Below are 13,767 nucleotides of genomic sequence, written 5' to 3' on the forward strand. Positions count from 1 at the left end.
TTCAGATTTTCTAAAATTCAAATCTACACGCTTAGCACGTTATCTCACCAATGGGTAATCCAATCACCTCACACTCTAGAAATTTTGGTGCTCAGCAAGTCAGCATGAATAAATTATCACTTGGCCCCTCAAGTGAAAAGTAAGTTACATAGCCCTCATTTAAGTTACATATTCCCTGACTCTCGTTGGCTGTCATTTATTTTATTTAATTAAAACATCTGCTGATTCTTCAAACATAAAGGACTAATTTGTAATTACGTTGGAAAAATAAGGACTAAATAAATAATGTAATCTTCCATTTTTTCTTTTCTTTTCTTTTTCTTCACAGAGACAAAACACGAACAGCAGCGCTACTACTAGCATCATTTTATAAGTGAAAAAAAATAATTAATTAATTAAAAAAAAGCGCACACACTCTGTCTCTCTCAGATCCAAATCTCTCTTCCTTCTCATCTTCTCTTCTCTGAGATCTCTAAAATTATATATCCGGATCTTGATCACCTTATTCGGATTCTCTTGATTGAATCCCCGGGTCACGTCGCAATTTTTGACCAAGAGTTAACTTTCGTTCTCGGATCTGATTAAGCTTCCAGGAAATTCTCGGAAACGGACCCAATCATGAATTCGTTCTTTTCCGGTACGCGTCTTAGGTGAGTACGATTTCTTTACTCTTCTCATTTGGTTCCTGAAATCCGACCCGTTCGGCAGCTAGAATTATGCAATTCTGGTTTAGTTTAAAAATTAGGATTCCTTTTATTTACAATTTTTTGAGCATGAATTGGATAATTTTTGAAATGAAAGGGACATGATTCGGGCAATACGGGCTTGTAAAACGGCGGCGGAGGAAAGAGCTGTTGTGAGAAAAGAATGTGCTGCAATTCGAACGTCGATTAATGAAAATGATCAAGATTATAGACACCGGAATTTGGCAAAGCTTATGTTTATTCATATGCTTGGCTACCCAACACATTTTGGTCAAATGGAGTGCTTAAAGTTGATTGCCTCCGCCGGATTTCCTGAAAAGAGGATCGGATATCTCGGCCTCATGTTACTTCTTGATGAAAGACAAGAAGTTCTAATGCTCGTTACCAACTCGCTAAAACAGTATCCGAATAATGTTTATATGTTCTGTTGTTTAGGTTTTCTTAATTTGCAAGCTATGTTTCATCTGTTTCTGTCGTCTGGGATTTTTTTGGAATTGCTAGTTGAACAAATGAATATGAAAAGAGAAAAATCTTTGTATCTGTTTAGTGGCCTTAACTTATATTCAGAGATCTTAATCATTCAAACCAGTATATTGTGGGACTTGCACTTTGTGCTTTGGGAAATATTTGTTCAGCAGAAATGGCTCGTGATCTTGCACCAGAAGTGGAAAGATTGCTGCAATTTCGGGATCCAAATATTCGGAAAAAGGTGAGTTGCTTTTAACATAATTTGCTTATTATACTTTTGCATGAATTCTTGTTTATTTGTTTTGGTGCCAATAGTTAGTGAGTGAAAAGATGATAGGTTGGTGAGGGAATAAGCTGTGCGACCCCTGAAGTTTGGAATGCTTTAATTCTTAAAAGCTCTTGATCTGCCGTAATGATATAGAAACTGAGTGAATCAGATATATGTAATGAAAGAATGTGGTTTGTTGTATGTTTTTGGCCTAGTTTAATTTCCTAATCACATGAGACATTTTGGAGGTGCTTGGTTGTGCATTGTTCTGATTTAAGTTCTCCTAAATTGCTCTAAAGTTGATGCTTATCTGGCTTCACTGTTCTGTGGCTTTCTTTTGTGTTCTTCTAATTTTTGCTGCACTCTTGCTCAAACATAGGCTGCATTATGCTCTATACGGATTATTAGGAAAGTCCCGGATCTGGCAGAAAATTTTATAAATCCTGCGGCTGCCTTACTAAAAGAGAAGCATCATGGAGTCTTAATAACGGGAATTCAACTCTGTACAGATTTATGTAAAGTCAGTCCGGAAGCCCTCGAGTTTTTGAGAAAGGTACTCATCATGGCCTGTATTAGGAAGAAACAAGCATTCTGACTAATGCTAAATTTGAGTATTGTTGAGCTTTTTATTTGGCATGGCAGAAGTGAACTCTTCATCATGCATAAATGAACCTAGTTCTTTATATTAATGTTTATATTATAGATATATTGTTTAGGGATTTTTTCATGACAATAATTGAATTTTTAAGGTAAATTTATGGTCAGTATGCTTTTTATTCCTTAAGTGTGACAAGTTATAAAATCATTTTTGTAGAAACACACAGAAGGGTTGGTCAGAACTTTAAAGGATGTTGTTAACAGTCCATATGCACCGGAATATGACATTGCCGGTATCGCGGACCCTTTTCTCCATGTCAGATTGCTCAAACTTTTGCGTGCGTTGGGCCAAGGAGATGCTGATGCTAGTGATGCCATGAATGACATACTTGCTCAGGTTAGTTTCCATTTACATTTTGTATCAGTCTGTCATATTACTTCTATTAGTGTTTGAGAGTTGCTGGTTCATAAGCAACATGTCAATTGTTGATGGCTTGGATCACTTCTGTTGTGTTGAATTAGAAATGAGAAAAGTATAGAAATGATATGAGTCTGAAAAATGTGATGAAATTGTGTTTTTTTTTTCTGTGCCTTTTTTAGTAAAGCTTATGAGTGTAGAGCACGTCAAATCCTATAGACAACAAAGTTCCTCATACATATTTGAATTCTAACATTATGAAGAAATTAAGTGGGTGGGCTGAAGAAAAAGGCCTTGCATTGATAATAGAATGAGACTTGCTTTAGAACTTATGGGTTTAATTCTTAATAAACATGTGAATATGGAATCTTGTTTTCCTGTTTCTATATGATTAGGCTTTCTTTATTGTTTTTTGGTGATTGGCGGTCTCTGTTGATGAGTATGTTCTTGTTCATTGTTACCTTGATGATGGATGAAAATCACTAAAGTGGGCATTTTGGTTTGAACATCCTCGATGGAAGAGAATTTGAAGTCAGTTTGCCTAAATAATAATTAAATTGTCATTTCTAATTGCAACTGAATGAAGGAAGTTGATCCAGGTAGAAAAGCTCAACCAGTTTGGGATAGCCAAGTAGGGTCGAGTAAGTACAATTTTTATTGACTGTGGGTTTAATATGTATAGTCTGTTAAGAAGTAGGATTCTGCAAAGTACTGGCTAGTAAGCTTCCCTTCTGTAGCCTTGTTTAACAGTTTGAGTAATCTAATTGGGCTAAATTTCCATTAACTGGGCTAAGCTGTGCTTTTTTGTAAATGCATTTGGTCAATGATCGAGAATAAATTGATTGACATGTGAAGCTGAACATCTTCTCAACCTGTATGACTGATCCACACATTCTAGCCTGTCAACTTGTTATCACCCTGTACATTGTTATAAACACTCACGATTCCTTACAATTTTTTATCTTTGATCACTTTGCTTCTTAAATTGACAACATTTTAATCTTTCTTGTTTGCTTGATATCTTCTTAGGTGGCAACAAAAACTGAGTCAAACAAAAATGCTGGAAATGCTATTCTATATGAATGTGTTGAAACTATCATGAGCATTGAAGATAATGGTGGCCTACGAGTGCTTGCTATTAATATCCTGGGAAGATTTTTGTCTAACCGTGACAATAATATCAGGTTTTGTTTCATAAGATTATAACTTGGATATGATCTCATGACATGTCATTTCATCCCTTTCATGTTGTTTTTTTTTAATAAACCAATTGCACTAAATACTGCTAGACACATGTTTTAAGGTATATTTCTCCTGATTCAATGAGAAATGATCTGCCATTGGCACATGATTTTTTTTTTTAATGTTCTGTTGAGTTTGTTGAATTCCTTTGAACAGTGATTATCCATATGATCTACAAAATATAAGATGATTACCTGTTAAACAGGGAGGCATATTATTAACAGAAAGTTAGTTTGACATGTTTATTTGCAGTGTGATTATCATCATTGTCTACTATATATAGGGTAGTTGCTTGTTAAAGGGTGACCTTAGCTGCTTGCACACTGGCTTGACTCTATGGAGTATGGACTAACATTTATCCTGATTCACATACAAATTTGGGACATTATATTTTTTAAAGAAGTAAAATAATAAAAATACTTAACTCAGGACTAATTGCTTTTTTTCCCATAAAAATTCTCAAGATAAAAGAAAATGTTGTAAAACATTATGTTTGCTTGTTAGAATTGTTGTAGAAAATCATATTCTCTAGTTTTTCAATTTTCCATAAATTTTCCTAAAAAATTACTTGTCTGAAATTTTATCCTTGGAATACAAGTGCTGCCAAATTAATTGTTGCATTTTTTTTTTCATTTTGCTAAATAGAAGTGAATGAATTGAGTCCTCTTGTTTTATATTTTAGAAAATTAAGTGATAGGTTAACACTTTTTTATATATCTTTTATGGTAAAATGTAGTAGATAACTGTAAAATATTTCTATAATACACGCGCATCATGTTAGTTTATTGTTTGATCTCTGGATATAAAATCAGACACATGCTCTATTACAGCTCCACAGTGCTTCATCTGGATAGTAGTAGTTCTTTCAGCAGCTATATTGATTATTAATTTAAGATCAATAAAGTTGATTTGTTTTATTTTGCTTGTTTTACTAAAAATAAAACCAAATCCTAACATTTGTTTCAGATATGTTGCATTAAACATGCTGATGAAGGCTATTACTGTAGATGCTCAAGCTGTACAAAGGCATCGGGCAACAATCTTGGAATGTGTAAAGGTATGGGGTTCGACCACCTTGATCTCTTTTTTATTTTTAAATAACTAGTAGTTGTAGAGAAGGTTAAAATTCTATAATATATCATATTCATTTCACTTTTTTAATACCATTTTCCTGTCTAAAACTATGATGAGTAAATGTGTGCTATAAAAATCCAAACTCACCATTTTCATTTAAATTATTACAAATTTTGGGTGAATGGACAAATCTTCTTTGTGTATCTTTTTCGCATCAACAAAATTTTTACCTCTGGAATCTCTAGTTCTTTCAATTGCATGTTCTATTTTAAGGTGTCGGAAGAGTTATAATCTGCTCAAATAACTGGATTTGAACAGCAAAGAATGAAAAAAAAGTTAGATTGAAAGGAGATTAGGCTTATCATATTCTGGCTATGTCTTGGTCAGATATAGAATAAGATGGTTATGGTTAACAAGAAGGATGTATTTATGTCTTAGTGTCCTCTCCAAACAAACATGATTGGGTTTTGTGGATTTGGGTTTGGATATCAATTCCTTGCTTACTGGTAAATGTAAGTAACTCAACTCCATATGTCTCAATCTCAAAAAAATTTGGGTTTGGCTACTTGGATTCGTGATTTCTTGTTTAGGGCTTTGGAGAAATAAATAAGGTAGATTTGTTGTTCAGGACCAGACAAAGATAGTGCAGCTGAGGTGGAAAATATCTAATGAAGACTATTATTCTGCCTTTTTTTACATCAGTAAATTTTTTTCTTTCCCATCAACCTTTTTTCCCGTTCCATATTACTTCTGTTTGGTAACAAGCAAGACGTAAAATATATCAGTTGATCCGTTAAACCTGAACTCGATGTATTACTTTCTCGCTTCCTTGTTAATGTTACTGAAAAAACAAATAAAGATTGAAAATTCAGAAGCTCAGGTTGTGGCCTTTTTATTTCAGGATTCAGATGCTTCAATCAGGAAAAGGGCCCTTGAACTTGTTTACCTTCTGGTGAACGAGACCAATGTAAAACCTTTGACAAAAGAGCTAATTGATTATCTGGAAGTAAGTGATGAAGAATTTAAAGGGGATCTTACTGCCAAAATTTGCTCCATTGTTGAGAAGTAAGTTGTGCAGTTCTTGAATTAAGACATCCACTTGTTTTCCCTGACTGATTGTGGGATATATTAGATTGTGTTTTTCTTGCATGTGCTTGTTATTTTGATGAACACAACTATTGGTTCCGCCTTTTCTTGCTGGAAAAAAGGGGAATTGATACTGGCCTGTATTTGAACTTGCATTGAATCAATAATGCTTCTAAGCTTTAGCTTTTAGAGATATCAAGTGATCTGAAACCATATATGTCTTTGTTACTTCGGTTGTTTGAGATGCAAAAGACATTTGTTGAAAGGGCTAAATAGGGGTGTCTCCAGTCTGAGTTAAAAAAGAGAAAAAAGCTACATAGAAAATAATGAATCGTATAAAAACAACACTCTATAATATCATCTCCTTAAATAGGCATCTTTCATCCTGGAATTCACGCTTTGTACCGGGCTGCATCCCTGTTGTACTAAAACTATCGTGTGAGTTTGACATAAAATGATAAAATGGAATTATGGTATCTGAATTTATTATCTGAACAGTGATGTATTCATGTTTCACTGGTCTGAAATTGTCCCACAGACAAATTTCTTGATTTGTTACCTGGACTGTGCCATGCTGCACAGTTTTGTTTTCCCCGCCCCTTCAAAAGCAGGAATGTAGAGTTATATAGTGTAGTAGTATGGTTTGGGGGTTCATAAATCATGATCATTCAGAACTACCTTTCTCCTATGTTTAATCAATTTACTTTTGCTTTTTTATGCTTTAGGTTCTCCCCTGAGAAAATTTGGTACATTGATCAGATGCTCAAGGTTCTTGCTGAGGTAAAAATGTTAATGTCAAGCTGCCATTGCAGTTTTGCTGTTTGTTTGAACCTTGTTTGGGACATTTCAGTATGTTTATTCATTATATGATCATTGTCATGGCTCTAAGATGCTTTCTATTATCACATTGTGGGGCAGCTAGATGAACATTTTCATGTTTGCCATTTATATCACACTCTATTGAAAACACAGGTTCTTTCAGCTTAAGCCACATCTTTTTCTACGGCCACCACCCATGTTCATGTCTCTGTAGCCATCCTCGTGAGACATTTTCAGCTGGGATGATAATGTTGGCCTCACTTCTTGATTTTGCTAGTATCATAATACATTGTTCTGTTTATGCCATTGCTTTGTGTGCATGATGGTCTCTTATTGAAAGATTGGGTCAATCTTATTGTTTTTGTGTCATTTACTATCAGGAGCTTATAATCTCTCATCCTTGACCGTCTTCCTTTGGTTGATTTATTTTGTTGAACTCAATGTTGAGCTTCCTTCAGCCATGCGTTATGCAGCATGTTGTTTACAAGTAAATCTAGATAATTAAAGCCTGCAAAGTGAAGATGTTTTGGTAAATGGAATTACATGGAATTGATTTTTTATTTATTTCACTTTTTCTGAAAACTAAAACATGGTGAAAGATGAGACCTGAAAGAATTAGTTGAGTATATCAAAGATCAATTTAAAGCGCATGAATCTGGTAATTGTTATTTTGGCCTTTTCTGGTCTTGAGTAGCGATATCTTTTACAAATCCATATTCTGATCTTAATATTGTGCTTAGTAGGCTGGAAACTTTGTAAAAGATGAAGTATGGCATGCCCTTATTGTTGTGATAAGCAATGCTTCCGACCTTCATGGATATACAGTCAGGGCATTGTACAAAGCTTTCCAAACATCTTCCGAGCAGGTATTCAAAGTTTCTTTTGATAAAAGAAAATGCTTTATTTGGCAGTCTATGAGATTCTGCATTTAACTGTGCATGTTATACTTATCCCGAAAAGGAATTGTCATTTCTATCCACTTTGATTTTTTTTTCCCATCAGGAAAGCCTTGTTCGCGTAGCAGTTTGGTGCATTGGAGAATACGGTGACATGTTGATGAATAATGTAGGAATGCTTGCCATAGAGGATCCTGTAACTGTAAGTATTTTGTTATATACTCTGCTGGTTATGCACTTGCTTTTGTCATCTTCTTTCTGCTACCTCAAATTCGATGGGTAGTGTTGTTACCTAATTAGCACACATGGTAACAGTAATAAGGGAACTTCTGACAAAAATTACTCCCTTTATACCATTATATTTGTCTACTAAAAACAAGAAAAAGTAATTTATTTTGTAGAATAATTTTATATAACCAATTTGTAGAAAATGAAAAAAAATCTACAAGCTGCATGCATGTATGTGATTTAAAAAAAAAAAGTTATTGTCTGCATACTGGACTAGTATTATAGGATGGAGGAGTATAAAAGAAATCAAATTGTGGACCTTCTTTGTGCCGTGCTTTGTTGACTTGGATGATGAAAATATGGGATGTTGATAAAGCAAACACTTCTATGGCTTTGCCACAGTGAAACTGTTCATGGATCTTTTACTTATTTGACCATTTTGTATGATGTATAATTTCTAGTGGAAAGTAATACAAATATGCTGCTATTATGCTGGAATGTTGGCAAAATATGTTTTTGGGGCTGAAAGCAGTCACATTAAAATTGTTATTTTTCCTCCTGTCCTTTCCCTTGGATTTAGGGAATACAATAAGTTCCATGTAAGAACGTAAAAATGAACTAGCTCCTGATATTATCATTTTCATGTGAACAAGAATATCTTTTAACATTTTATCTAACCCAACTAACTTGTTATATAAGTAAATCGATCCATTTCCTCCAATATTTAATGATGTTTGATAACAAAAGTTGAATGGTTGGACTTATTAGTTTGCCAATGGGACTTCATCTCTGCTTTGCTTACAAAAAGCTTGATGAGATCAGGTTGTCAGTTTGATCCAGCAGAGTTGACTAATGGCAGGAAGCAAGATTAACAATCATTTGTGTGTGCACCACAAACACAAAAAAAATCTTTTGTTTTGTGTATAGCAGTATTATTGTTGGTTGTCTTTCTCATTTAATTGCCTGCTAAGTTAAGTTTTTTTCTGAGCAGGTTACGGAGTCTGACATTGTGGATGTTGTTGAGATTGCTTTAAAGCACCATGCCTTAGACCTCACTACTAAAGCTATGGCTCTGATTGCTCTCTTAAAACTTTCTTCCCGTTTCCCATCTTGTTCTGAGTATGTGTTTTCTCAGTGTTTATTTTATTTGTGCACCTTCCATTCCCTGCAATTCTATTAGGCCTATGTTTTTCTATCCTAGAGGCATTGCATTTTTTTTAAGATGCATAAAAAGAATGAGATTTTGGCTGTAAGTTTGAGTCTATTATTATTGTCAGCCAGTCTTTCTATACAAACAATTTGACAATTCTATTTTTTTTTTTATTATTATTTCTTCTTACTGTTAATGTAACTGTTATTTTGAATAATATTTGTGGCAAGATATGGGATCTAATTGTATAGAATTGTTCTTTGAATCATTTCCAGAAGGATCAAGGATATAATTGTTCACCTTAAAGGCAGCCTTGTGCTTGAATTGCAGCAAAGATCCCTTGAATTTAATTCCATCATTGAGAAGCATCAAAATATAAGGTATGCAGTTAAATTTTTATTATTTTACCTTGTTAATCTCATAAAGTTTTTCCATATCTGTAGCAATTTCATTGATTAGTAAACTAACATATGAATGCAGATCTACACTGGTCGAAAGGATGCCAATTTTGGATGAGGCTACTTTTACTACAAGGAGGGCTGGTTCTTTGCCAGCAGCTGTTTCAACTTCTGGTGGGGCTTCCCTTAATCTTCCAAATGGAGTTGTGAAGCCCTCCACAGTTCCTCTTGTAGATTTACTTGATCTTTCAGATGATGTTCCAGCAGCACCCGGCTCTTCTGGTGGTGATTTTCTTCAGGATCTTCTAGGTGTTGATTTGTCACCAGCTCCAACACAATCAGGTTAATTTCTAAGCTGTGACATAACTTGATTATGCACATCTTTGAAACAGTATTTTTAGTTTACTAGAACCTGGGATGTCTTATTATAAATCATCCTCACAAGTTGAAAGTCCTGATTGCATTATCGTTGCTGATGCTCATTTTGCTATCATTTTTGATGGAGTTTGGAATCATCTCTGATAGCCTTTGCAGACATTAGCTACAATTTAGTTGGGTTCCTGTTGTCTGAATCCGTGTTGTCCCAGAACTGTGATAAATGAACAAGCATCTCCTGCTTTTAGACTGTAAAACCTAGTGGGGAGCTTGGCATAAATAAAACCATGTAGGCCTTAACAGTTTTGCGGAATGAACTAAAGTTTTGCTGGCTGTTTCCTTGAAAGCGTTATTTTGAATCTATGACAATCTCTTCGATTTTTTCTGAAATGTGACTGCATTAAAGCAACTGTCAATATGTGTTGTCATTTTGTTAAAAAAAAAACATACTCTTTTTCATACATCATAAATTTTGTGGTTGGACTAGTACTTGTTTGACCATTCCTTTGTTGAGTGACGGACTTATTCTAAGTTAAACTGTTTCAGTGTTCTGTTGCTGATTGTGCATTTTGTTTGCTGTTAATCGCATGTGTAATCTAATCTATGATTTCTGTTTGCACCTCTTAGGCACAAACCAGGTTCAAAAAGCTGGCACAGATGTTCTACTGGATCTATTGTCAATTGGAGTGCCTCCTGTACAAAGCAGCTCATCTACAACTGACATTTTATCACCCATTCAAAATGAAAAATCAACAATAGCCACATTAGATGCACTCTCGTCATCTTCTTCACCTTCTTCACAAGCAACTTCTTCTGCTAGAGCTGCTCCAATGATGGATTTGTTGGATGGCTTCGGTCCCAGCCCATCAAAACCTGGTAAAAATTGTTGTCCACCTTGAATTTCTGTTTTGCTGCTTGGTTGCTGTCCCACTTGTTGATTTCCTTTTCTTCTATGAACAGAGAATAATGGTTCAGTTTATCCACCTTTCGTGGCATTTGAGAGCAGCTCTTTGAGAATAACATTCAACTTCTCAAAGCAACCAGGAAACCCGCAAACAACATTAGTCCAGGCAACTTTCACAAACTTGACACCCAATGTCTTCACCGATTTTATATTTCAGGCAGCAGTTCCAAAGGTAGATTCAGATGTAGTTCAGTCAGCTTTTTTCTTTTTTTTTCTCTATCATGCTTTCCTATAATATCTTTTTCTTTGGCCCACATGCTTTTATGATATTTCTCCTTTTCTTCTGTTGTCCTTTTACAGTTTCTTCAACTGCACCTAGACCCAGCTAGCAGCAATATTCTTCCTGCAAGTGGTAATGGATCCATTACACAAAATATGAGAGTTACTAATAACCAACACGGGAAGGTATATCTCTTACATAGTCATCTAAAATTGCATTCACTTCAGTTTCTGGATTTCATGGCATCATACGAGCATTCTAGTATTACCATGTAATATTCTCTTGGCACTCTCTCCATCCCACTGAGTGTCCTGTTTGCCTTCACCCACATTTTATCGACTCTCGATAAATTCTTTCATCTCACATATTTTTGACTTCTTCCTAACTGATCCCTTGTTATCTTACTCAGTAATCTTTTAAATCTAGTGTTTAATGAGGGGAATAAGAAATAAAATAATTAATTCTTTACTGATGTATGTCAGGACAAACTAAAATAGAAATATGGTCACGTACGAGTGGGAGAGTACAAATTTCTGATGAATAGCTACAAATTTTATTTTTGTGTACTGAAGAAATTTCACTTCCATCAATGTGGTTAACTCTATGAATTATGGGGTTGTTAAGTATAATATATTCTCTTAAAAACAAAATAGTCCAACCTGGCACACCTAGATGTTTCATAAAGCCGTTGTCCGGCCTTAAACACGCCTAGATGTTTCATAAAGCCATTGTCCAGCCTTAAACAAATGGAAACAGCTTTCATTGAACTAGTAGCTTCTTGTGGATGTGATTTTCTGAATGAGTATCAGTGATTATGCTTGAATGTCCTTTAGTCTTGTAATTTTGAGCTGCTGTCAACTCGAGCCACTGAAGTTGCAGGAGAACACCATTTCAGATTAAACTCCAGCGAAGTTTATTCCTACTGCTGAAATTAATTTGGTCTTTGGCTGGGAGACAAACCAATATGCTTGGTTTTTTTTATGTATGATGCTTGATTCTGGGAACCCAATAATGATCAAGGTTTGGTGAAATGGGAATCGAAATGTGCTACTAGTTACCTGTATCTGTAGCATGGAACATCCAGCCCAGTAAACATTAGTGCAAGCAGACAGCATAGGGCTTTATTTAAGCTTGAAAAGGCATGATGTGAGGAGTCTGCTCACGTAATAAATGATATTTCTGAATTCTGATCAAAAAATTATATTGCTTCATCATGTTTTCCTGGTTCATATCTCATAATTAATTATAATAATATGTTTTTAAGCTGTGGATGATATTAGATCGTTACGAAAATCATGTTTTCAGAAATCCCTCGTGATGCGCACAAGGATATCATACAAGATCAACAACAAAGATACACTGGAGGAAGGACACATAAACAATTTCCCGCGTGAGTTGTGAAGTTGGTTGATCCAGAAAAATGGTGATGATGCCCATCTACAGGCGCTTATTTTTTGTCCAACGAGAAGCTCCTTCTCACCGTTTGTAGTGGTAGTTAAATCCTTTGTGGTATTCGTCTATTTGGATGAAATATGGCTTACAGCAGTTGGCATTAGATTTTCCTCGAGTTTGAAATATGTCCATTGTCTCATACAATCTTCTCTGTTTTAGGTGATTTGTGTAAATTATACAAAATATTTCTGTACGGAATCGTGAGAATTGATTTGAATTTTGCCATTGAGGCGCATACAGAAGGGACTTTGTGATATATTGCTGCTGTTCGGAACTTGAGTTGCTCTTGTGATTTAGCGGGCTGCAAGGCTTGTTTATTGGGATCAACCATGCGACCTCAAACTTCAACGCTGATGCTGTCTATATAAAGGGAATGGATCTATGTGTCTTACACATCGGTGGTCATAGCTCGTTGCGTTTCTTATTGCCATGGCAACAGATCACCTCGCATAGGCTTCTCTAGGATCATCGGGTCTGTCACTTGTTTTCGAGCTCGATGAACAGGAAATATGAGTGACTTCTTCTTTCAAGAAGTTCCATCCTTGCTTTGCACTTGAGCATAAGGAAAAAAGTTATTCAAGTACCAGACAGGTTTCTTCGGCTAGGCTAGACATTGATAGATTGCTTCCTTTTTCTTTCTTTTCAATGGGCCCATGGTAAATTAATTCGTTATTCTTTCTCATTTAAAAGTTTGGAGTTTGGAGATGTTTTTTATTTTAAAATAATATTTATTATTATTATTTTTTAAAATTTATTTTTAACAGCATCATAATAAAATAATAATTAAAAATTAAAAAACTTTTAAATGCACCGTAATGCCAAACAAGGCATGCTAGTAGTGGCTCCTTGGTGTCAACCAAGAGGTGACGGGTTCAACTGGTAGCAATACTGCTAATATTATAATTTTAAAGAATATTTATGGTTAAAAAGATTTGTTTTATCTTTTTATTTCAAATCTTAGAGTTATTCTTCAGGAGAATTTATTATTTTAAATGCATCAAATAATGTAAGACAATATAAAAAATACACCCTTAAAATTATTTGAGGGAAAAAAAATAGCTTCAATTTAGATAAAGCTATTTCGAGAATATAATTTTAAGACTAAAGTAAAAAAAAAAAATAGCTGAGCATTTGAATGTCTTTTATGATTTTATGGACAAGACAGAAAAAGAAGACGATGATGCGCAAATTTTGGTGTTAATTACTTCGCTGAATGCCTCCATCTCTTGACGTGCAAATTTGATAATTGTTCTGCTGAATTTTATTTTTTATTTTTTATTTTTTTTGCATTGATTGATTCCACTGCCTTTTGCTTTCAGATCTTGTTTCCATTGTCGCATGCTAGCCATTATTATTCCTCTAATTATCCTCGTATTTAAAAAAAGGGGCTTTAACTCCTTTTCTTCTT

At 34.7% G+C, this 13,767-nt stretch overlaps 1 protein-coding gene across 1 annotated transcript; it reads left to right on the forward strand.

The window, feature by feature from the left end:
* Nucleotides 1-354: 354 nt before the first annotated feature.
* On the forward strand, nt 355-12,615 carry LOC133689296 (AP-1 complex subunit gamma-2-like). Its single transcript, XM_062109109.1, has 18 exons — nt 355-650; nt 802-1,104; nt 1,272-1,413; nt 1,820-1,993; nt 2,255-2,434; nt 3,485-3,639; nt 4,664-4,754; nt 5,673-5,836; nt 6,583-6,637; nt 7,420-7,542; nt 7,679-7,774; nt 8,792-8,919; nt 9,226-9,330; nt 9,431-9,690; nt 10,351-10,599; nt 10,684-10,859; nt 10,988-11,092; nt 12,213-12,615. Exons 1-18 carry the CDS (start codon nt 619-621, stop codon nt 12,306-12,308), a joined length of 2,634 nt encoding a protein of 877 aa, XP_061965093.1. The 5' UTR covers nt 355-618; the 3' UTR covers nt 12,309-12,615.
* Nucleotides 12,616-13,767: the final 1,152 nt, after the last annotated feature.

Source organism: Populus nigra, chromosome 3 (genome assembly GCF_951802175.1).
Source record: "Populus nigra chromosome 3, ddPopNigr1.1, whole genome shotgun sequence".
Classification (NCBI taxonomy): domain Eukaryota; kingdom Viridiplantae; phylum Streptophyta; class Magnoliopsida; order Malpighiales; family Salicaceae; genus Populus; species Populus nigra.

What these genes read in the sequence shown, in the direction of transcription:
- LOC133689296 (XM_062109109.1), top strand. Translation starts at nt 619, where the DNA reads ATGAATTCGTTCTTTTCCGGTACGCGTCTTAG. An exon ending in TTTTCCGGTACGCGTCTTAG is followed by an intron (nt 651 to 801) that starts GTGAGTACGATT and finishes TTGAAATGAAAG; the next exon opens with GGACATGATTCGGGCAATAC. An exon ending in TCCCAGCCCATCAAAACCTG is followed by an intron (nt 10,600 to 10,683) that starts GTAAAAATTGTT and finishes TTCTATGAACAG; the next exon opens with AGAATAATGGTTCAGTTTAT.